Source organism: Chamaea fasciata, unplaced genomic scaffold, assembly GCF_029207755.1.
Source record: "Chamaea fasciata isolate MVZ Bird 193981 ecotype frontalis unplaced genomic scaffold, bChaFas1.0.hap1 SCAF_18, whole genome shotgun sequence".
Taxonomy (NCBI): domain Eukaryota; kingdom Metazoa; phylum Chordata; class Aves; order Passeriformes; family Sylviidae; genus Chamaea; species Chamaea fasciata.
This window is the reverse complement of record NW_027094103.1, coordinates 3,231,363-3,256,066: the sequence shown is the minus strand read 5'-3', so window position 1 is coordinate 3,256,066 and position 24,704 is coordinate 3,231,363. Positions and strand designations below refer to the sequence as shown.

General features: G+C 43.4%; 1 protein-coding gene across 2 annotated transcripts in view; it reads right to left on the bottom strand.

The window, feature by feature from the left end:
• SPPL3 (signal peptide peptidase like 3) overlaps window positions 1-22,829 on the bottom strand; it is a 55,792-nt gene extending 32,963 nt beyond the window's left edge. For both annotated transcript variants that reach the window (XM_066200146.1, XM_066200149.1), the window contains exon 1: window positions 22,530-22,829. In XM_066200146.1, the coding sequence (XP_066056243.1) occupies window positions 22,530-22,552 (23 nt within the window). In that variant the 5' untranslated portion in view covers window positions 22,553-22,829. The remainder of the gene's footprint in view (window positions 1-22,529) is intronic.
• Between the last annotated feature and the right edge of the window lie 1,875 nt (window positions 22,830-24,704).

Genomic DNA, 24,704 nt, shown 5'->3' with positions numbered 1-24,704 from the left:
ACTTGCTGAAACAGCTCTTCTATCTAAATTACCACTTTCAACTGTATGAATTTTCAAAAAATAGCCCTTTTTACATCAGGAAAAAGCAAATCAAGGGTGTGGTTACTGTAATTCAAGTCTACCAAGTACCACTGTGCAAGCTGTCTACAGTTTTGTGCTAGACAGCCTCATCACGATCCACGTAACATGGTGTTTCAGAAAGGGCCATTTGGAAATGTCAGTGGTTATCCTTGGCACAGGAAGGTTTGCTGCAATTTAGATGGCTAAGACTATAAAGGTTACAATTTATATCCCAGTCATATATGCAACCCGGAGTTTTCAATCACTTGGTGGTACAGCTCCGCATCACAGAGAAGGCTGCTCAGTGCTGGGTTTCATTTTATGGCACTTATTCTAATTACAGGAAAAAACCAAAAACTTCCCCAGAATCTTCACCCCAGGCTCCCATCTACGTTTTGATCTCTGCAAGCCGTTTTACACTGAACAGAAAAGTTCATTAGAATGACAATAATCATATAAAACAGGAGGATGCTCCCTATTTCCAGTTTACAGTCTTGAAGAAGGATTCCCAGGCTCTCCCAGAGAAGAATCCCCCAGCCCCTGACAAAGCCCATCCAAGGGGCACAGGAGATGTCTGTGCTTCTGGCAGCCCCAGCTGGGGCACAGCTCTCCCAGCCAGGCTCAGAGAGGTGCTGCTCTCACAGGAGACCTGCTGGGGCAGGGTTAGAAACATCCCAGAGCCAATGCTGACAAGTAATTTCTCTCATGACTCAACGCAGGTAACGCGGCTGCCACACCACAACTTCTACATTCAGCCAACAGAGCTCAGAGGACCCTAAGCCGTGAGCTGATAAAACGTGGGAGTTTCTGTAATTTGGAGTTAAATATTTATCCCAGTCCTCACTGCTGCTCCATGTGGACCTGGAAGACAGCGGTGAGCAAATATCTCATCTCTGCCTCGCAAGTACGAGATTCGTATTTGCTTTGCAAGTTATTGCCAAACAATTCACGTTACCACCTCTGACAGTGTGTTCTGTGACACTCTCTACATACACAATAAATTGTGTTTTCACTAAACGGAAATTAAACAAACACAACCAAATCCAACCTTCTCTCTCAAAACAGTCAGGAGACATCAAAACAAGCTCAAAAATTGGACCTAGCCTTACTTTTGAGTATTTTCAAACTGTGACACTCAGACTTTTAACTTTTTCTAAATTTAGACAAGTGGGATAGGAAGACTTCAGCTCTACACTTGCTCATGTCAAGAACTACAGGAAGCTACTTGGGTCTGTAATAGACCCAAAGCTCCATAGCAGTATCAGGTTACCTTGGCAGACACAGGCACAGAACTAAGCTGAAGCAGTCTATTTTCCAAACACACAAATATGATCAAAAGGCACACTGATATAAGCAGAAAGTCTTATCATTATTCCTGATAATACAAGAAGAAAGTGCTGGCGGGGCAAAAAAGAGCTTCAAGTAGGTCAAGGAAATACCAGCAATGAAAATGTAAGGTACGTTTTCTTTCTTCCTCGAAGGAGAAGCACTGACTGACCCCTACTACTTTGTTATGTAAGTGAAAAGCAAGGAGTTAAAAAGAAAAACCAACAAAACAACAACAAAAGCAAAATTCAAACCTTCTGTGGAGCTAAAACAAAAAGCTTGAAGTAAAATCTCACACCTGTAATATTGTAGCGACAATTTTTCACGGGTTCAGTACTTCATTTTTTAAGAATAATGAACTGCTTTTCACAAAACCAGAAATATAATTCTAAAATAAAAAAGAAACGTAATTTGCTTTTCAAAAAGTAAATGCAAGGCGACTTCTTTATAAATACTAAACTCCTTTAAACAGGAAATAAATTAGGATCCACATTAGCAGTACGTCAAAGAGCAGCTTTTCACTCCTGAATGGATCCCACCCAGGGAGAATGCACAAAGGCGTATTTGAACACGCCACGACTCCCGTGCTTAGTTCGGTTACAACTGAGGAGGTACAAAGGACAAATTAAGTTTAAAACTGGGAATTCCCTCCTGTTCCGATGCAATTCACACCTACAAGCACAGGACACACTCCACAAAGTCTCTTAATCAATGGGAAGAAATTACTGTTTTACTTAGCACAGAAGGACAACCCAAACAAGCAAATGTGTGTTTATTAGAGGCAGAAAATTTCTGAGCATAAAGCTGCAAGACGAGACACTACACACAAACAGAGCCAACCAATGCTGTGTATCTGTGCCAAAGGCTGGGTGACTCAGGGTATCATGAAGCAGGAAACAGAACTTCAGCTTCAATTGTTAGCACGGCACTAAATGCACATAAACAGACTCTAACGCAATTAACTTGTTAAAACTGCATATGATTTACTAGAGAGGTCAATTAGGGTTTTACATTATGAGCATTATGATTTCCCCATACTAGCGAGCCTACTAAAGCCAGCATTTGAAGAGATGCCTTTTTTTTTTTTTTTTCCTGAGGTGTTCTCTTAACTTCCATTTTTTGAGTCCCGTGGTGTGAGAGCACACAATGTATCCAGCACAGAAGGGACAGAGGACTGCTCAGGTGGAGGGCAGGCTCGGGGGTGAATTTAGTTTCAGTGTGAGCAGAATTATGAGCCTGTCACTGGGATGAGGGCAGAGAGGAGTTTCTAAGATGACTAGGAGAGATAGGGACTGAGTTTATTTAGTCTAGAAAAATAGACAGTAAGGGGAGAAGCTGCCTTACAGGCAAAAGGAAATACCAAGTGGGAGAATTAAGAGATTAAAACGACCTAAAATTGTGTTACTCACAACAGCAGAACTTACACTCTTTCCCAACACCAAACTGTAAACTGACCCAACCTCCCCCTCAAATCCAATTTCTTTTTCCAATTAACATCTCCATAGTCACAGCAACACTAGTGACAACACAAGAAGTGGCAGTTCGGCAGTTCTTCCAAGTTTCACCCACTGTGCTTTTTTGGGGGAGGGGACACCAAAACCCAAGGAACACAAAAACCAAGTGGACCAGTTCCAAATGTATTACCCAGTATGCTCTTTTCAGCCTCGAGAAACAAGAAAAAGAAGGAGAACATGTCCTACTGCTCTTTTGTACTCACTTATTCTGAACAGGAGAGGTTTAATTAAATGGTAATGTTGAGAGATTATTAGAGGCATCTCACATGCTGGGCTGAGCCTCCAAACTCTGAAATGCTTATTAACTGCAAATTTTCTTACCAGCAGCTGTCATGTCCTCAATATTGCATCACATGAACCTTCTGGACAAACTGAAGTACAGAAGTCTTCATGTATGGAACCAAATGAAATCTCCTTTTGACCAGCATCACATTACCCCCGCTTGAAAACTGAACTAGTTTTATCAGAGATATTGTCATTTCATTATGCATCATTCTCCTGCAAATGCAGAACTGAAACATACACCCCAGATCCATCAGACAACACACAGGGTGAGACTGTCATACTCTGCAAGCTCAGGGATAACCGGGTTTGAAAGCTACTAGAAATCCCAAACAAAACCAAAAGACTGTTTTTACTGGACAAAATGTTTGCCTTTTAAAAAGCAAATTTCTAGGTAAAGGTATTCAGGTAACATTACACAGGAAAGTAAGTTCTCTCCTGTTTCAGGTCATCCACTAACTTGCACCAGTCATTCAAAATACACATTTTATTAATTCAAGCTCTACTCCTTTAATGTGTGTTTGAGGCAAAAGGAACTGCAACACAGCAGGGCAGAGATCCACTTCTAAAAAGTTGTTTTTCCTTCAATATTCATTAAATGTCACTGCAGAGTCAGATTACATCTTTCCCAGCATAAACTGAACCCAGACAAAACGCCAGTCCAGCCACATCAGATTTTTCAGGAGTTAGTAAAAATCATGACACTTCCAACCACACGGATAGAAAGGAAAACACAAAGATGCAAGCCAGGTTAACTCCTATTCTTCTCATCTTTAACAGAATTGCTTTGAAAAGTGCAAACAGACACTTTAGTATGAATCCTGAACCCTCAGAAACAATGCCCTCCAATTCTGACATTAACTTAAAATATTTTCCCCAAGGATTGGGGAATTGACAGGTCAATTCTTTTAGGAAAAACACAGAACTGCTGGGCTCAATGGGGATGTCCATGCAGCAGCAGGCTCAGAACAACTTAATGTATGCCTGGCATCCAGGAGCTACTATAAAACAAACACGATGTGGTTTTGAACACAGGCTGCTGAGGCCATAGCAGAAGACTCAGCTTTCCAGGAAATTTTAGATGCTGGAAGCCGGAATGCTGATCCTTCACCATCTGTTTCAGTTCACATTTTCATGTAATGTATGTAGTGAGGAACAAAATACAAATCAAAGCGAGTGACCAGACTTAAGCAATTCAAATAAACAAAATAGTCCTTTTAACTCGCAACAGTCTCCCACTATCAACATGCGAACAAGTGAAATCAAACGGCATTTGCGGGGAGGAGCAATCTCTCATCACACCAGCAAAGGCACAGCTGGAGAGAGCACGTACACACAAGAGTTTTGATATCCTCAAAGGGTACATAAAACACCTATGAACAATTAGTTTTAAAAATTGCCTCCCACCAGAAGTAGATTTATCATTTTATCAACAATATTAGAAAACTGGAATAGTAACTAACATTTGAAAATCTGAAGTTTTCCTGCTTAAGGAAAAAAAAAAAAAAAAAGAGTGTAGAGCTAAAGACACTCAAAATGTACTGAGAAAATGAAAAGGGGGTTTCACAGTTCTCTAGGCAGCACCTGGAAACTGCTATGGGAGAAAAATAACCCTGAGCTGGAAATGCAACGTTTCAGCAATCAACGTTTTCACAACATATTAGCATATTTTCATAAGACTTTTGATCTAGCTATTCAAGGTCTGAACTAGGCAGCCAGAATACATTTTAAAAGCAGTATTCTGTATAATCAAGGGTGTAAGACAGCTCATATAAAAGAGAAATCAGCCTCTTTTTGAAGTTATTTCTGTTTTCATTCATTTAACTTTCACAACTTAGCTTGAGGGTTTTTCCCCCATACACACACAACATATATGGGAAAGACTTAAAGTCATTACAAACAACTTGAATTTTCTACTCCAAATCCTATAGCATACCTGTACCATTTTTTAAAATTTCTGAATCCAGAAAACTGTTTAACACTGACAGAGAACAATTTTCCCCAATCAACAGATCTCAATTTTTTTTCAGCCAGAATGCAAACACCTGGAGTCCTAGAAACATTTCAAATACAATACTTATGTTCCCCAGAATTCCACTCCTATATTGGCAGCTCTGCTTGGTTTCATCCCTGCTCTGGATTCCAAAGTCTCAAAGCCACCTACAAAAATACTACAGACCTAAATCCTCCCGATATCCTTCCATAATCCCAGAGGTACTTTAGGCAACAGAGCAGTCTGAAAATACCCCAGTGCCCTGGGAAGACAGAGATTACACTCTGCTATGCTGCATCTAAATTTCTGCTGATATTTCTTGCTCAGAAACAAAATGCTTTCTTGGAAAGGGTTCTGTAGTGAACATCCAGATGTTTAACCTTCCTAAAAATAACCAAGTTCACCCTTGGAACAGTCGTCATTCCAAAGCACCCTTCAGGCAAAAGCACTCACATCAGAACTAGAACATAAATTCACTCCAACAAAAGTTAAACTCAGGAAAACGTAGTAGCAGGATGACAAAGCTGATTTGAACATTCGAATTTTTGGCTGATTGTTGAAGACACCTACTAAATTTAGACACAATTCACAGTGAGTTTGTCACATGCTCTGATTCCTGTACCTAAAAACAATATGCTATTTTGAGACCAAAATAATATTAAAACGCTATTCCACTTTCATAGCATTATTCAGATTTGATTGTGCAGAGTGAATAAAGTAAAATGCAAAATTTAAAAATATCCCTTAATCATCCTCAATGTGTTATTTGAAAACTGCTTTTGTGTAAGAAGTAAAGCACTATGAGGAAGTAGGTAACATAAATTTTAAGCTGTTTTTAAAACACTGTCTCATCACTGTTTGGCACTGAGGAGACTTTTTGAGTTAAGATTTTACACATGAGCAACTGCAGCTTGTGTTGCACAGGATTAACCACAATAACAACCACAACAGCCCAAAGTTTCAGACATTTTCCTTGCCTGTTTTATTGTCTATATTTTAAGATAGTTCTAAATCGAAGTATTAGAAATGCAAGGAAAGGCAAATAATTATGTAAAATGAACAAACATTTTAATATGAGAAAGAGAGAAAAATGTGACGAAAAGGTGACAAATATGATTTGTAGATAAAAAATGAAAAGAACTTTACTTCCAAGTCAACTTTTTTTACTCAGGACTGAACACTGTTTGTCCAAATATTTTTCTCTCTCTCCCAAAATTATTTTTAAACATATCAGTGTATCTCTTGGAAAACACGTTTTCAACCCCAACCCAGTTCTAAAAATCCTAAACACATACAGAACCACACACCTCTTAAGGCAAGGGCTCACATTTCTTAGTGATGCTGCAAGGAAATGCTGAGGTTGCACTTGTGCAAGTCAGAGCCAAGGTGTCAGTGAGCAACCAGGACTTGCTGCACCTCAGCAGGGAGATGGGAACAGTTCCCTTTTCCTGGAACTGCTGTGCTATCTATGAATTTGCGATGTTCAGTCAAATGGACACACGTTATTCAAGTCCCTCTTCCCTGGGCACCTGAAGCACTGCCAAGACCAGCTCCCTGTGCAGCCAGTGGAGGAGGACACACTTCCACCCACCCAGGGCTGACAAGTGTCCTCTGCTCTCTCCAATCCCTTCAGGCACTTATGCAACCCCAGAGCTGAAGTTTAAAATGTAGTGGATGTGAATAATCACTCCGTAACTTCTGATGTATTTCTGGTATATACCAGAAAGAATTCAATTAATCTTTGTAAGTTTTGTATAATAGTTGGTATTTTCTGTCTCTGATTAATAACTAATTGCAAAGGAATGAAATACTGGGATAGAAGTAGTACGGTTTTAAAGGACTACATGCAAAACATGCATGCAACCCCCTAGAGTTTTTGCTCAATTCAGCTCATGATGAAGTCTTCATTCTTTTCTCGTTCAACAGCTCTCACTTATTATGTTCACCTAAGCAACCCCATGGGAAACCACAGACATTACTAAATATCAGAAACTCTGTGGAAGGCAAATGCTGGATTTGACCAGGAATGTGATGACAAAGAGTTTGCTCTAGGCTTCTTTCATGTTTTAGAAAGCCAATTTGCTTTCAGTTCATTTTAGGGGGAGAATGACATAGATTCCAGAGACGTAGTCAGCTATATGAAATCTTGTTTCACAAAACAGAAAATAGGAACCACAATGTCTGCTCCCCTGGGAACAGAGGATAAACATCTAATCACACAGGCCCTTACAAAGGAAAACATTATCTTTCATTAAGAAGAAAGACTAGAAAAACAATCTTTTTCAATATCAGGCGTTTGATTTTCTGCAGTAAGTGTGCAATGGCAGTACAACCCAGTCCCAGACACGCTGCAGTATGAACTACCACAATGCCATTGGTAATGCCGATGATTTTCATCTTTTTCTGTCAAACAAGATTTAGTAATAACAGTTTTTGAAGAGAGAAGAAAGTATACAAATTACCCACCAAATTTCAGGCAAGATGGAATTTAATTCATCTCACCTCTAACAACAGGAAAGAAAAAAAAAAAAAAAAACCCAGAAATATGATCTGGTTTACGATACACAGCCACAAGACAGAACAGTTATTAGTTTTAGAGTCTCTCCTATTAGAGGAGGACAACAAAGACTGCCATCAGCTTTCTTCAGCATTGATACTTCCCTATCGTTTAACACATACCTTAGTTAGATCTCCTAATTTCTCTTTGAACTCCAACCAACATCAAAATAGTCTGCTGGACTTATTGCTCACTTGCCAGATCGTGCAGCGGCTTCCCATTCATTTCACAGCTACAAAAGACTCTCCTCTGGGTTTGCAAGACCCGTGCAAGAACCTCTGCTCAGCATGAAACCGCCAGAGCCATCAGTTCCCCAGGGAACTCAGCCTTCCCCGTTCCAAGCCCCGAGCACTGGGCAGAGGGGTCTCTCTCCGTGTGTTTCTCTCTTGTGGAACACAAATGGAGCTGGGGCACAGCGCTGCTCCCAACCCCGTGTCTCCACATGCACCAGACAAAAACACGTCGGGCTCTGCCCTGCTCCCTTCAGGAGACGGGCACCATGAATCAGCAGGTCATGTATCCTCATTGGTAAACCACCTCGGCTGTAACTGTTTTATAAATTTACAAGACAGATAAATTGTGAGTGTAAGTAAGCTGTACTCCTTCCCTGCCCATCTTTCTGTGCAATTCTATCAGTGTCTTAATTAGCAGCATGAATTATTTGCCATGGTAATAGGGACATATTCAAAGCACAGAATGGTAATTTCCCTGAAAGTTCAAACAAGACGCTGGCTGGAGATGCACCTCCTGAGACATTATTAGGAAAAGACAAATAAAAATATAAGCATCTCTACCACATCCAAGGCCAGACTATTGCACAAGGTAAAAACCTCTTTACAAAACACAATACGGGTACGTGAATGCCGCGATGCTTCTCATGGTGAGCTATGAGAAACGTAAGTAACTAAGCCTGGAAAAGTCCAAACACGACTGTGCTAGTTCCTAACAAAGTTCAGACAATTGTCACAGGCAAACTGTGGTGAAACAGCAGTTGATTACAGACTTCTGGTGCCATTCAGTAGCAATTGTTTTCTTTCAAGGGATTAAACAATTATCAATTGCTAAAAGAAAGAAAGAAAGAAACACAACAAAAAGCCTCCAGCCCAAGCAAATGGCCCGAAGTACAGAAGCCATTCCACCAAACAGAAACACACACCAGCTCCTGATTTCCATTCTGACTGTATGGAATGTGCCTCAGTGTGAAAATTACGCCTGGTACAGAATCCAATTGTTAACAAGCAAAGCAGGTAACTGATTACCCTGTCACTACACTCTGCTGATATCATGGACTTCCAATTCTCTCTTAGCGTCATGAAAACAACAACACAGATCTTAAATCCAACCAACACAGTGAGGAAAGGGTTTCTCAGCCGTTCTCCTCACATTTTCTGCTTTAAGTTTCCCTGACTTTCCAGGTGGGACAGCACAGTTTGGCTGGCAGCAAGGAGGGTCTGTCACTGATCTAAACCAGAGCAACGCTTCAAGAGGAATTCAGAACCACACCACTACCACACAGCAGCCAGACCACACCACCTTCCTTCAGCCCTACCCAGCACACCTCCACATTCAAAGGATCTTTCCTCTTGGAAAGAATGGCACCCAATTCAGTTTGGTCAATTCCCTAACTGCAAAATCAAAAGCAACTTCTGATATATTTATATCATACAAAGCAACTTGAAAGAAGATTATGCTTGTGAAGCAAATTGCAAATGGCATTAGAGTAGTGAGGGATTTTTATCACCATTTGGTCGTAGCCCACTTGCCTTGCATCAGAAATGGGTGGGTGGCATATCCTTAAGTTTAGTAAGATTTTTTTTTTTAAAGCAAAAAAAGGCCTAGTTACAACATGCTAAAAATTCCCCATCAAGAAAACATCCACTCAGCATTGATTACTAAAAATATCTCAACATACATACCCAAGATACGTTTAGTTACAAAACAAATACAACTCAAAGCAACTTTTGTTTCCAAAATTAGAGCACTACCAATTTCTATTAGTTGGCCGTGTTGCAGAGTTACTGTCCTCAGGTGTCTACAACTGTAATAAAGTCTACATTCTTGCTTCATTTTACAGTGCTTGCACAGAACTACAGGACATCACTCCCCTGATAAGGCACCACAGTAGCTGAGATTCATGAATTCACATCATTCCTACAACTATTTTTAAATTATTTCCTTTGTTCCTCTCTCTGTACAAACTGTCCGCAAAAGAATTAGCAGTCACAGAAATGAAGGATAAGTTGGATCTCTTTGGATGATTTGGGGCATTATTCAGTGTCCAGAGGGGTCGGGAGATTCTGTGATCTCGCTTCAACAAATTTGGAAAGACTATAGCACTGCAGCCTTTCCAAATTAGTCACATAGACACTATAAATAGATTGTCACAGAGTTCTAGAATCCTGCTCCTCCAAAGCTATCCATTTCCTATGCAGTACCAAGGTACAGGACATTCAGCAGCCAGTTTCCTAACAGCACTGAAAAACTCCACTACCAAAAACTTCCAATAGTTCAACTACGATCAGCAAAATAAGGGCTGACTACTATTACTAACAAGGGATAACAAATTTTCACACTTTACCCTAATGAAAGGGAACTGTATTCGTGTCTTCCAGAACTGGAGCAGGAAGTTATTTGAAGCAGGTTCCAGATAGTTGAGTCTTTAACATAAGAAAACACAGCCTGTGCTCGACTAATGCAATTCAGTCTCATCCCAGCCCCTGATTGCCATCCACGTCCCCAAGTGGCATTTTTCTGAATAAGATCGTTCAAGATAAAAACTCTACACAACTAATTGCCCAGCTCCACCCTTTTCTTGGTCCTCTAACAGTCACATTACCCAAGAGTCAGAATGTGCTGCAGATCCAGGGCTAAGTTCATCTAAAGTGCACCTGAGGCAGGCACATCATCCCCGGCATATTTTTTGTCAAGGTTCCATCACACACAGAATATTACGGTTGTCATAGTGCCAGCAAGCAGTAAAAAAGGACAAAAGAAAACAGATTATTATGTGGCAGAAAGGGAGGACTGTCAGGATATACAGGGCAATTCTTGCTGGCCTGCACCACTCTGCCAAGAGCCCCCCAGCAGTGCTGTGCTCAGACTGTCCCTCAGTCCAGCCAGAGCAGCACAGGCTTTGCACAGCCCCAGGGCTCAGCCCGTCTGACACCTGCCAAGGTGTGAACTGAACTCGCTGCTGCTCCCTCCCTGCCCCAAGAGCTGCCACCGCCCTGCCAAACAGCACAAAGAACCCAGAACCAGAGACAGGACAAGCTGCGTCGCCTCTGAGGACCTCATGAATGACTTCACCTTGAAAATCTTATTGTAATGCTCTGCAAGACAAACTGTAATAGTTTTGGCAGCTTTGCTTGGACAGGAAACAACACACTGTGCAAAAGGACTACTTCAATATTTATGACAACAAATCTTACTAAATCTGTAACCTGATTTCTTATGGGATGCAGAGAGGCTGGTAACAGACTAAACCAGAAAAGTTCAGACCAAAGCCTGTATCTCCAGCTGAAGCAACACAAAGAACACACACAAGAAGTACAGCAGGTTTCCTAACAAGCACACAGAGGAATACCACTACTTGATGCCATACTTGATCACTTCTGCTCGTCCAGAAGCCAAAATCAGAAGATGAAGTTGATCCTCTCTGATGTGGACAGTTTCACTCAAGACACACAGATGATACTTGAGTGGCCTAACTCGCTCTCACAGTATTACCTAAAGACAGTCTGCAAATTCCTGCTTAACCTCTTTACCAGCTCCATCCTTTATCCCCAGGCTCTCACTCTAGCCCTGCTCCTCATCTTGCACAGGCATCCCAGGGCTCTAATAAAAGCTGCACTGCAGGAGACCAACCTGCCCCAGACCACCACAAAGTCTGTGCCCAGTTCTGGGCTTGGTCACTCTCGACATACCAGCAGTAGAGAAATTCTTCCATCTAACCTTGCTCTAACTATCTGGAGTATGATACTCACTGCAGTGAAGGACTAATAGAAGAAGGATTTATTCACATTCATAACATTTCTTTTGTAAGTGACAGAGCTGGTCATGCAGAGCAGAACTCTGACAGCAGAATGTGCTGCAAATCCCATCTCCTTGCTAAGTCACTGCCTCCTCATAAAGCAAATGCAACAACTGAAGAAAAACAGTGGTTCAGAGCAAGAAAGAGCAGGAATACTTGTACTAGAACCACACAGCCGGTTTATCTGTGAGACAGAGGGGGTTTTGGCAATGAATGTGACAAAAGGTTAACATATCCATACATGCTGGCACTACTGGGTTAACACCTAGAACAGGTCCCAGGAAGATACCACAGCCAAGAGTCCAGGGTCTGGACCTTTTCCCTAAACTAGGAATCATCACTTTGGAGATTACACAGGTTCAAAAATGCAGCTGGCCTAACTGATGGAAGAACACTCACCCAAGACTTAGTGTACAAAGACATTACAGTCGCCTCAGGTATGGAGGATATTCATCTGAACACTACATTGCTTCCTAGACAAAACATATCCTTCTATCCCAACATTAAAAAAAAAAGTCTTATTTTGAGGTTTCATTTCCACAGCAATTCTTGTACTTAAGTTACAAATATGCAGAATATCCTGATACTAATAATTTTTTTTAAGTTGTCAAGACATAGTGGGCTCTCTAGTATGAAAGAGGTTGGTCGTTTTTATCACAGAAACCAGAAAACAGGATGTTTTCTCACCTATACTGACTCTACCACTGAGTTAAAAAGCCAAACCAAAACCACACCTCATACCTCTGACATTTAGACTGGTATTTATTGATTACGTGCTTAGAAATCCAAACTCTTTTCAGCAATGTATTCAGAAGTCAGATAAAAAAATAAAACTAACAACCAGCAGTTTAATGAAAGCATTTAACAATCACACCTTACAATGAGCAAGTCGGAACCAAAGTCAAATTGACCAATATGACCTTGTCAGAAAGAGCAGCTGTGAGCGCTACTGATGAGTTGTTTTACCCACAAAGGACAGGATTTCACTTTATCACCACGTGCCTGGGTAGAATGAAATATTATTTTATCAACATTCCACAAAAGAATGAGTCAATACCATCAGCACCCAAGTACAACTCTTCAGTGACAGCAGTAAAAGTACACTCCCGTGTCAGTCAAAGCTATAGAGCAGCCAGTCTGTCTAGCCAGATTTAAGCAGCTTTCATCATGCTGGCCCTCTATTAAGACAAATTCACGTTGTCAGATGATGGCTGGTGAGGATCAGAAATGAACATGACCATTCACAACTGCACCAAGTCACGAGGGGATTCAGCTGGCATGAAAATACAAAATACTGACCATCAAAACGGGCACCCTGCTTTTGCCACCTCCTGCTGAGAGGCAAACTCAAAAATAAAAGGATCTTGAGTTGTCCTGAGCTCCACTGGCCAGGGGCTGATCGCTGCCTCACAACCTGCACGCAGAAGCACAGGACATTCACACCCCCAGGGTTACAGCAGCTCAGTCAGTTCCAGGTGTGAAAAACAGGTAGCAGAACAGACAGAGACTGTTTTCAACAAACTCCTGCCCTAATAGCAAAGAAGCTTTTCTTACGACAACAAAAAGTAGGAACATTCTTTAAAGAGGATGTTTTGGAAATCTTATGAAACTTTTTCCAGTAAAGCCACCCCCCACCCCCCCCCCCCCCGCAGAGAAATATTTTTGGTTTATGGCAGACTCTTCTCATCTTTTGATTCAGCTTTAAGGTGGTGTGCTTTTTTTAGCTGCAAAAATATAAAAAATAAAGAGAAAAATAAGTAGCTGGAATACTAACATTGGGGTTCTTCTAAGGCTCTTAAACATGATAAAGAGGTTCTTTCTGTTCCACACCATCTGTAACTGCTTACAGCTGCATCTGCTTTAGAAGTAGTCAACCTAGCAGAAAATTAAAGGAAAAAAGTTCAGCTCTCTGCTATTTAGCTTTAAAGTTTCCTTTTTCTTGAGGAAAGAAAGCACTCTTTAAACTATTTTCAACATAAAGCTTAATTAGATTCTACTCTTCATCTTCAAAACCCTGCAGAGATCATAATATTCCCCATGAGAGCTTTTAGCCCTTTGTGGTAACTTCTTGGAGCAGCTATTGAAGTGAAGGTATAGGATCAGCCACTTCAAGGAGAGTTCAGGGAGCAGATAATCTTTCCTCCAGCACACAGCCCATCAATCTGAACTGCTAAAAAGGACCAACCACAATGACCTCACGCCATCAAACCTAGAAAGCAAGACAGACACACCTCTCCTCAGCAGTCTGCAACGCAGGCTGCAGAAATCCATATAGGCCAGCTCTGTTTGCTCCTTTGCTATTTCACCTACCTCACCTTTAGCTAACAGTGACCTAGAGAAGGGACTTCCCATTGACTAAATAAGCCTAAGTCACACTACACCTATTTTATCTTGCAAATGGGTCTGACAGAGATGATGGTGAGACAAATCACAAAGTGCCACCTGTAAAGTGGCACCAGTAAAATCACTGCTTTGTATAACAACCCACCACTGAGCTTTGGTCTTACACATCCAGTGGATCTGTACCGACAGCTGGCTGATACTAACTACAATAATTACTCAGAATTCACTGCTGGATTTCTACCCACTACTAAAGTTTCCAGATAAATTTAAATCAAGTTTTAAGTCTGCTCTATCTATCTGACCAGGGAAGGGATGTCAGATGGCCAGGAGCCACAGACACCAGAACTAAGACTGAGTGGAGCCATAACTCAGCTGCTGTGCTCACGTCTGTCCTGCTAATTGCACTACCACAGCTCAAACATTTTGCAATGCTGGTTCTTGTCCAAGCTGTGCTATCTCAACTGGAGTCACTTGAGACTGACTGATTACTGGAATAATAAGCTGGGCTTATTATTCCAGTAATGATTGAAATTAAAGTAAATCCTGAGGATATACACTTGCGCCTAGCCTTACCCATGTAGAGAACCCCTCTGCAAAACTGTCAGTGCTGTAGAGAAACGTCACTGCTGTAGAGGGATGTGCACCAAATTTACAAGCTGAGATCACCTGATGTTTTTGTACCACCTGAAACCACCCTGCACCATGAATCCACGTGTACAAGTTTTTGCTATTCTAACATGAAGCTGCTATTTGCAGAACTAGTGTCATGAGAAAATGGTGTAAGCAGAGCTCCCAGACTTCTGTGATTCAGTGAAACACTATCAATTCTTAACATTTCTGTTGATCTCTAAACTTCTGAAATACTTTGAAATATACTTTAAATTATATATCATTGCAAATTTGCTAGAAGTTACCTGCTGGCTACTTATCAGATGAACAAAAGGACTTTTAAAAGATATTTCTGTCCAAAAACCAGCAGAGTCCATAGGAAGGAAGAAGGAAATTTGGACTTCCAAAACCAGCAAGCAGAGATGTACTAACTGCATACAACTAAGAGGACTGAAGGAAGCTTGGCTTTAGCAGTCAGTAGTTTATGCTGCACAGAACTATTTTTTTCCTTTTAGATGAACTGAAGAATAATCTAGATTTGAATCTATTTCTTGAATAGGCAAGGTAAGCTTGCCAGCTCATGGCTGAAGTTAAAGACTGAGTATGAACAGCGGGTGGAAGCCCCTGGGTCTCCTCCTGCTTCCCCCACACGCCCTTCGCTGTGGAGGTGCCTGCAGGAACAAGGTTATGGCACAAAAATGGAAGAGAATCCTTCCACAATCTTTGGCTACATACCCGCCTGCATGGGAAAATAACTTCTTGGGTGAAAAGTCTATGAACTAGCTACAGGAAATAAATGAAGAACATCCAAACCTGGAGTCACAGTAGGAAAAAAAATGAGAGTGAAACAGTGTAATTTTCCCTTCAGATTCCACTGGTCAGGGAAAATGCTACCACATACAAACTCTGAGATAGGATTTTTATCTCTCCAACTTCTATATTGTCAACTTCAGCAATAAAGGAGGAATCTTAAACATAACACTGTACAGTAGAGAATTATCTTAGTGCATTCTCCCCTACCTTATGACACCGGCTGTGATGGTTTTAAAGAACCTCCTTTCTGACATCCTGAAAAAACAGTAACTTCAGCCTCATTTCTTACATTTATTATTTTGAATCCTCCTTGCTGTAAGATATTAACAATGTTTACTTGGTTAGTTATCAGTTCCAAAGTATCCCTTTGGAAAGCCAGCAGAACACTGGGATTTTCTGACAGCCCCGTCTATAGCACGGCACTTAATGTGACACACAGACATGGAGGCTCTCCAAGGGAATCTGAGACCTCAGGCCTAGGTCTGGCCCTAAAAAGAAATACTCAACAGAATCTAATAATGAAGATGACAGCAACACAGCTCCACAATTAATGAGCTCTGGGATAATGTCATCATGGTGGTTCGAGTGGACAGAGAGACACTTAATGTATGGTGAGAGCTGAGCTGCTCTTGGGAAGCATGAGGGGAGAACCCTGCTCTGGCAGATCAGAGTATTTCAGGCACAGACACTGAAAGATTTACAAGAAGAGATCATCAACATAAGCATCCTTGGAAGAATTAAAGAGAAAGGGGATCAGCAAGTGTTGCAATGACACATATGCTCCATTAATCTTATTAAATCATCACCTTCCAGAGTGGCTCTGCCTGCCTGGATTCCGTCCAGGCACACCAGCCTGTGCCTCACTCCACACAACGCCCATCACTGCCTGACTCCTGCGAATTTCCATCCTAATCACTGACACTAAAACAATGCAGCACCAGAGAGAAAATGTGCACAGCTTTTTCCCTACAAATTTCACCCTTGGTTCTTTGTGGAAACTTTCCTCATACGTCACCAGGATCAAATCAGACTGTTCTGACTAAACAACTTGTGCCAATTATTTGCTTTTAGAGTATATTACAATGTTTAGAGTCATCATAAAATGTCAAAGGGCAATAAAGGCAATGGCACCTATGTCACAGATGTTTGCACATCACATCATCAAAATAATAAAATAGCTGAGATACCGAAAACGACCAGAGTCTGCTCTGCTCTTCTTTCAAATTTTAGGAAATAAAAATCGCTGCATTTAAAAAAGTATGATACATTTTTCGAAGTACTTTTTGTAGGAAGTTTTCCTAAGTACCCATTTTTTGGTGTTGTGTTTCAGTGACAAATGACTGAGTTTTCAGCAACTGAATCTAGTGTTAAAAACGGCGGTATTCACCAAAACACAACTTATCTCAAAAGAACTCAATATCCTCAATTAATTTGCCTGGTGGTTCCCACAAAATTCCTCAAATTCCAACAGCATCACACTGCTTATCTCATACCAAAATCCCAAAGTGCACAAAATAAGCAATTTACTGGATCCTACACTTCAGCAGAAGAAAGAAATGCTGTCAGGTCCATCACACCTCACACGAACCACAGGCACAAGTATTGATATTGGTGGAACAATCCAACACCTAAGCACTCACTCACCTGTGACACAAGAAATCATGTTCAGGTCATCTTCTGTTCATGGAAGTTCAACTGTTCATCCCTAGAAAAGCAGCCTGAACTGCCCCCACAAACTACAGACCCTTCAGTCTTCCCAACCAGGTTTTTATCCCGGCAGGAAGTGGAATCCAGGTCCCTCCCTGCAGTCCCAGGCAGAAAGGCACGTCTGCCTCCTGGCCCAGCAAATATTTGCAGTATTCTATACCGAGTGAAACAGATTGAAGTGGACACACAAAGCTCAACTTCTGAATAACACATAGTTTGGTGATGAGAACGCTCCCCTAGAAGGTGAGAGATGCAAGGCCAGAGACCCTGAGGGATGGAACTGATCTCCTGCATCCCAGCCAAGACCTCCAGTCACTGGGTAAAACTAAAGGAACCATTAACTTGTATTACCATGGTACCCTGAAAAGCTTCAATGCAGAACTGACAGAAATCTTAATAAAAATAGGTGACAGAAATCTTAATTAAAAGATATACTGCACACCAGCACTAAGAGAAAAACTGATTTACGTTCTCCACATTAATTTTTTTCTTAAAGATTATTAATGTATTAGCAAATACAGCCTTACAATTAGCAATCACTGACAGGAGGATTTTTTTCCTTGCGCTAATCAGTCACTATACACATGGACATTCAAGTAACTGTAAACTTCTACTAATCCCACGCTCTTTGCTTTATTTGTCTTCCAGCCCAGGGCTGTCTGTAGACAGTGCCCTGCCTACACCATACACAGCCTGAGATAGCAAAAGCTCCAGGGAGAGAAACCAACAAGTGAAGTGAGGCTGGTCCTGACAGACAAACACATGAACTCTAAACCTGATAGTCTCCAATTTACTGAGCTTTAAGTCGCTTTTCTCATGCCAGATCCTCACGCACATTCATACAATGACATCCTTGTTTTCAGGAGGCTCCTGACAATCCTTAAAATGGAATGTGGCCGGTAATTTCAGTTCCTGAAAAATGTAACACTAAGGGCCAAACTCCTGGTCTGCATGCCAGGACTCCATGACAGATTTTTGACAGCAGCACAACAGGATTTCATCTATGTGCTTTGCAATCTGTTGCCTATCAAGTGCCATACTTTAAAAATTCAGGTGAATAATTTGTTTTCTGTTGGAAACTGCCTCCCTTCCTCAAAACACCTTAATTAGTCAGTTAAGGCCTCCCAACCTAAACTGAGCAAACAACTGAAAAATCCTGAATGCAAAAAATTATTTTACTAGCACTTGACAAGTTCTGTCAGCAAGCTGTAGCTCCTCTTACTCCCTGCCCTCCCACATACACATCTCATCCAGCCAACTAAGACTTGAAAGCACCACCTGAGTCTTCTGGAAGAAACTGCATTTTAATTCATGGCAGCAGCACGTTAAATGCTAAATTGCAATCAAAGCAAATTCTCAGACCTCTGAATCTAGAAAGACTTCTAACACCAACCAATTTGAATCCTCCCAGGAGCAAAGACAGCACTGTGCACTTACACTTATTCCAAAACCCAGTAGTTTGATTACTCTGACACATCATTAGATTTAATTTCCACACCCTTTGCATTATGAAGAGAAGCTTCTAAATATATCACCATTTCACTCATGAAACATTTGATGGCTAATACAAGAATCATCCCACTGATTATAACATTTAAGAGGGAGTTCAGTTGTTTTTAAGATTAGTGACTCAATACAGTGCCTTCTTTTTTTTTTTTGTTCTTAGCTTGCTCTCCCAGTCTGTCTCCAGATCACCACCCTGAGAGGGCACACAGGGCAATTCTTATTACTTAGAAAACACTCTTGGAAAGGAAATATTAAAAATATATTTGATTTTGGTGCAGAAACCCCCTTCTTCACTCCTCACAAATGAAGGAAGCTGTGAAAATCTTTTGTGCATTCAAAGGGCAAAAAAAGAACAAAGCAATCTCTATTGCCAGACTGGCCAGCAGTAAAAAGGGAGGGGGTGTTACATCAGGCCTTGGAAAACACTAAACACCTACTGACTGAAGATAAACAAGATACCAGTGGTGCTGGGCCTTCTCTGTAGGCTCCAGCACAAAAAATTCACCACAAAATGCTGGAAATTAAGGACAGACCAAGTATCTGACAAAGTAATGATCTAGGTCCTGCTGCTTCCACACTCATCTGCTGTCATACCTTCAAGAGCTTGGTGCCTGAAGGCAAATTTATTGGTGTTTACTAATCTCTTACACACACACACGTATATATACTGCTCTGCCCATATTTATTCCCTCCTCTGCTGTAGCAGAAACTTCTGTCACTACCCAGTTCCATTTCCTTGCTAAAGCACAGACAGGAAGAAGGGGGAAAATGGGTATTCAACAACCTCTTTCCTCTCCCATTCAATTCCACTTGTAGAAAACTAATTTTAGCTCCTATTTAATCTACAAAATCATGAACAACCTTGCCGTGCAGCAGCATCATACACGGCTCTCCTTTCCTTCTATTATTGCAGGAACTTAACAAAGAAAGTTTCTTTACTCACTACTGAAAAGCATTTGATTCAAACACCCTTTCTTTTAAAAAGTCCACTTTCTTTGAAGGAGTACTTTCATCTGGGACTTATGCCACATTTCACATTAAAATTAGTTTTTCCAGGAAGACAGTATTCTTTTTCACCAGCAAAGTTCTCAGCTGAGCCTCCTTTCAGGATAAGACACCTCTGTCTGAAATACTGGCTCAGCAAGATGACTTAAGACACTAAAAAAAAGAGTAAAATAAAAGTACATATGGTTATTGGTGTGGGCATTACTGAAGAAAAAAAGAAGTTGTGAGCAGAAATACCTTACAAAAACAGTGTCCAAAGATAACTCATGTATTTAAAACTATGACAGAGATGGGGAAAAAGCATAAGTCTTTCCTTCTTAATAAAAGAAGGTAATTGCATTCAGTTCACTTAGAAATTGAAATAAATATATAAACCTACCTTAAAATCTCAGATTCATACTTACAAAACAATTAATAGAGCAGGATGAGAATTAGTTCTCATCTCTTGAAAACAACATCATTAACAAGGCTGTCAGTCACTGAAATAAGCCCTATTTTTCCTGTTTGTCACTGCCCATGTCCACTACTCTCAGCTGCCTAGTACCTTTCTTCAAAGTATTTTTAACACAACTGAGGTTTTTTTTTTCCTTCAAAAAAATCAAACCCCCAGTAAGCTTTTATCACACCTTATGAAGCTACAGGGGTTCAACAACGTGTGCAGACAGTTAGGGACAAACAGATATAACCAAGCCTCATGCACCTGGACAAAAGGGAAGTGCTGCTGCAGGCAGGAACCAATTCACAGCCATGCAGAGACACGGGGGGGTGAAAGGATTTTTTTAATCCTTTTCTTAATGATGTCCTTTCAGATGCGAAGTGAGGTATGTGTACAGCAGCTGGACACTGCCCCACAGAACACGCCTGCTCTTGGAAAGCAACACAGAGAAAGGAGCTGGCACATGGACAGGGTGGGATCGGCCACTCCCAAAGGGAGCTCCGGGCACTGCACGCGAGCTCCGGGCTCCCCAGGTGGCAAAATGCACATTTTCCTAAAAGTGCTAAAGCACTGGTCAATTTTATGCTGAGCTGCGTTGCCGCAACTGTAAATAAACCGAGGCAAGATTGTTGTTAGAAGTGTAAGCAATGAAATATCCACAGAGAAGGAGAGAGCATGACTGAAATTGGATTTTTGCTCTGTCCACTGCTCCACAGCTCCCAGGCAAGGCCGATTACAGGTAAAAATGCAAAGTGACAGAAACCTCAGGTCCATGAGGACACCACAGAGAATACAGACATAGAATTACAGTGCTTTAAGACATAAGCATCATGTCCTCATTCTGCTACAGCCTCAGTACCGTAAAAGACCTTCCACTCTTCAGATCCACCCAGCACACAGTGAACACCTTAAATCACAATTTCATTCCCCTAAAACACACAGCCTACAGAAGAGCAAATCCTTCTCCCAGCCTCTGTTAAAAACCCTCCCTTTAGACTATTACCGTGGCAAAAACACTCATTCAAAAAAGCAAGAGTCAAGATCAAAATAATGTATAACTGACATTTTGTTTCATTTACTTCTTTCCAGAAAGCTGGCAAACCCCAGAGTTTATGAATTTATAATTTCGTTCTGCAATTAAAACACACTAAGACACATTTAACTGAACTACATTAAACTGCCTAAATCTGTACCAATATTCATTTACTACGTCAATAAGTAAACAATCTTTTAAGTCAACAGAGTTGTCTTTTCACTGCTGTTTTAAAGCATACCAGAGCACTGCCTGAACTGAGCTTGTGAAACAAAGTAAGAAAATCCAGAAAGCAGAAGACCGGTACAAACAGTGGTTCTTGACAGAGAAGAGACAGGAGAGGGAAGAAGGAGCTGCCAAAGTCTCAACATGTGGCAGAACAGAAAACCCCACTGGGTTCCAAGTTTAAAAAAGTAGTGGGACCATTCAGAATAGAGATGTTTGTCGCATATTCAATCCCTTCTCCACATTCAGCACATACCAAGGTCAAAACCTAAGACCTAACTCCTTTTTAAATAGGGGACTTATTTCAAAACAAGTAGCTTTTTTCAAAAAAATCTAAGAAAGAACTCTATATGACATCACTGGATGTAAAATGCAGTGAGACTATCACAGTAAATTGCTGCAGTGACCAGGTCAATAGAGATGATGTGCAGGTAAATTATTTGAGGTATTTTGGCTGTGATCCACAACAGCACAAACCCCCCAGATTTACAGGAAGAAACTGCACCCCGTCTCTTTGATCCACTGCCAGCTAGGCCCGAGACAGTGTCAGGACACAGAAGAAAATGCCCTTTCATTTGCTATACTTCACGTCTTTCCACAGGAACTGGTCTCTTTCCTCGCCGTTCTATTTCCTGTACACAGCCCAAGCTTATTGTCGCTAGGTGAAAACACACACACATGCCACCGACTTACCAGCCCGCACTGGCATAAATCTCCCTTCAGGCAGAGGTGACCTGCAGCCTCGGAGCCGTGAGCGAGCTCCGGTCCCTCTCCAGGCCGTGCGGAGATCAGCTCACACGGAGCCCCCCGGGCCAGGGGCTGACAGCCCCGCCGCGGCTCCCGGCGATCCTCTCCCGCTGCCCGCCTGCCGGCGGGGGGATCCGCACAGCCCGTTCCTCCTCCCTTCCCCCTAATCCCTCCTCCTCAGCCGCGCGGAGCCCTCAGCCCGCGGCCCCTTCCCGGCCCGGCCCCGCCGCAGCCCCCCCCCCCGCCGGTCCCCCCGCCCCGCCCGGGACACCGGCCCCGCGTGGGGCCGCGCTCGGCCCGGCCGGACCCCCCCCCCCCCCTCGGCCTCGGCCCCGCGGCTCACCAGGAGTAGGTCTGCTCCGCCATGGCTGCGGCTGGGCGGCCGGCGCTGGGCTCTGCGGGGCGGCCGGGCCCGGGCTCCTCCTCCGCCTCCTCCTCCGCCTCCTCCTCGCAGGCTCCGGGGCTCAGTGGCGGCCCCGCTGCGGCTCCCGGCCCAACATGGCGGCGGCTGTGAGGAGGGAGGGGAGCCGAGGGGGGGTCCCCGCGCGGGCGGGAAGGGCGATGGCGGCGGCGGGGCGAGCGGAGGCTCAGCAGCCGCGACGCGGGGCCGCGCTGGGGCGCCGGCGGGGCCTCATGGCCGGCGGGGCGGCGGCGGCGGCGGAGACGGCGGCGCGGGGCGGGGCGGGGCCGGGAGGCGGCGGCACCGGGCGGCCGGGCCAGGCCGCGCCGCGTGCCCGCGCTCGCGCACGGCGGGGGCGGAGCCGCGCCGAGGGGCGGGGCCCGAGCGGCGCGCGGGGTCACGTGCCCACAACACCTTCACGTGCCGCCGCCGCCGGCCGCGCGCAGGCGCCGTGGGGAGGCGGCGGGCGGCGCTGCTTGTCGGGCCCGGCCGCGCCGGAGCACCGCGCGGGCGGGCGGGTTCGCACGGGCACCCCGCTGCAGCCTCGCCCGGCGCCCGGCGGGGCGGGAGAGAGGCGGGTGGACGGAGCTGCCTCCGGCAGAAAAGCAGCGCGGGCCGCGGGTGGGTTTTGGGGCTGCCGGCGGTGAGGAGCCGCCAGTCCCGAGGTGAATCCCGAGCCCCGTTTCCTCTCCCGCAGCCGCCGCCGCTGTGCGGCTCCCCCGGGGCCTTGCGGCGTGCCGGCAGGGCGAGCGCGGCCGCCTCGGCTCGGGGCTGAGTGACCCGGGGCTGCTCCCGCTGCCCGGGCACGGCGCTGGTTCCCGCAGGAGCCCGTGATTTCCCGGAGTTTGTGGTGCCGCTGTGGCGCGGGGCTCCTCTCACCGGGGGTCGGGCTGTAAATGCACCGTTCGGGTAAAAGAATTTGTAACTGCCGTGTTAATTCATCGAAGGCACAGGTGTTTCTGGAGATTGCTGTGTTTTTGAATTCAGTGATCTTTGAAACCAAGTAAAATCGATAGGATCCAGTGCTCAAAATGTTGGTTTTTTTATAGAAGGAAAATAGTATTTCAGATAGTTTGACCAAAAAAAAGAAAAAAATCATGTGCTTCATCTTATTGCCAGCACGATATTAAACCTGTGCGAGTCTCAGGCAGAGAAAACGACTGCGTGGATATATTGGTCTTGTCTCTCTCCTCCCTGGTCTCTGCTGCCAAACCCTCAGCCCTTCATGCCGTTCCTGCCAAATGCAGAACTAGTGCTTTTTGCTCGGTTTGCTCACGTGAGTAATCCTGACCTCCTGGGAGTTCACTTGCAGCAATTTTGTGCAAGTGGGGCTTTGCAGAGCTTGGATCAATTGTTCCACCCCGGCTGTGCATTCCCACTCATTGTCCCTTTCAGGGTTGGGGGGGAGAACAGCCAGTTTGAACGTACAGTTAGAGATGACGTAACTGCATCAAATAGGAAATGGAACAAATGCCCGGGGCTCGTAAAAATAGGTATTTGTTTTAAAAACAAGTATGAAGAAATTCTATGCCTCAACAGAATTTTGTTAAAATCTTCCAAAAAATAATGGGTCATTGGGACATTCTCATTGCGTCTACAGGGATGCTAGATGCCTCTGAATTTTGGAGCCCACTTTAGTTTGTTTCTATTAGAGGACTGAATAAATTATTCCCATGCTGTCCATCTCATTTATTCTCTTAAATGGAAAAACCTTAGGCTGGTGTGCAGTCATGACAGAGGATAAAACGTAAGGAACATCTCTGTTAGTCTTTGTTGTGTCACCAGTTGCTGTGTAATCCTGGGCAGATCACTTCATCCCTGCTAGCTTGGCTCCTTAGTCAATACAGAGGAAACTGTAAGGTGTTGCAGCCTCCTCAAGTTTCGGGGAGCGGAGCAGGAAGATGCTGCAGCACAGGTTTACTTGGTCTTGGTGGAGGGAATGCCCAGGATTCCTGTGCTCCAGTTAAACAAGGCTTTTATTAAGATGGTGCTGGACTCTGAGGGTTTCTCTCCCTGTATCTTCATGCTTCCAAAAGAAGTGATTTGGGTTGTGTCACTTCAGTGTCCAAATCCCCTCTGGTTTTCCCAGCCCTTTGGCCATGTGGACAGGAGTGACCT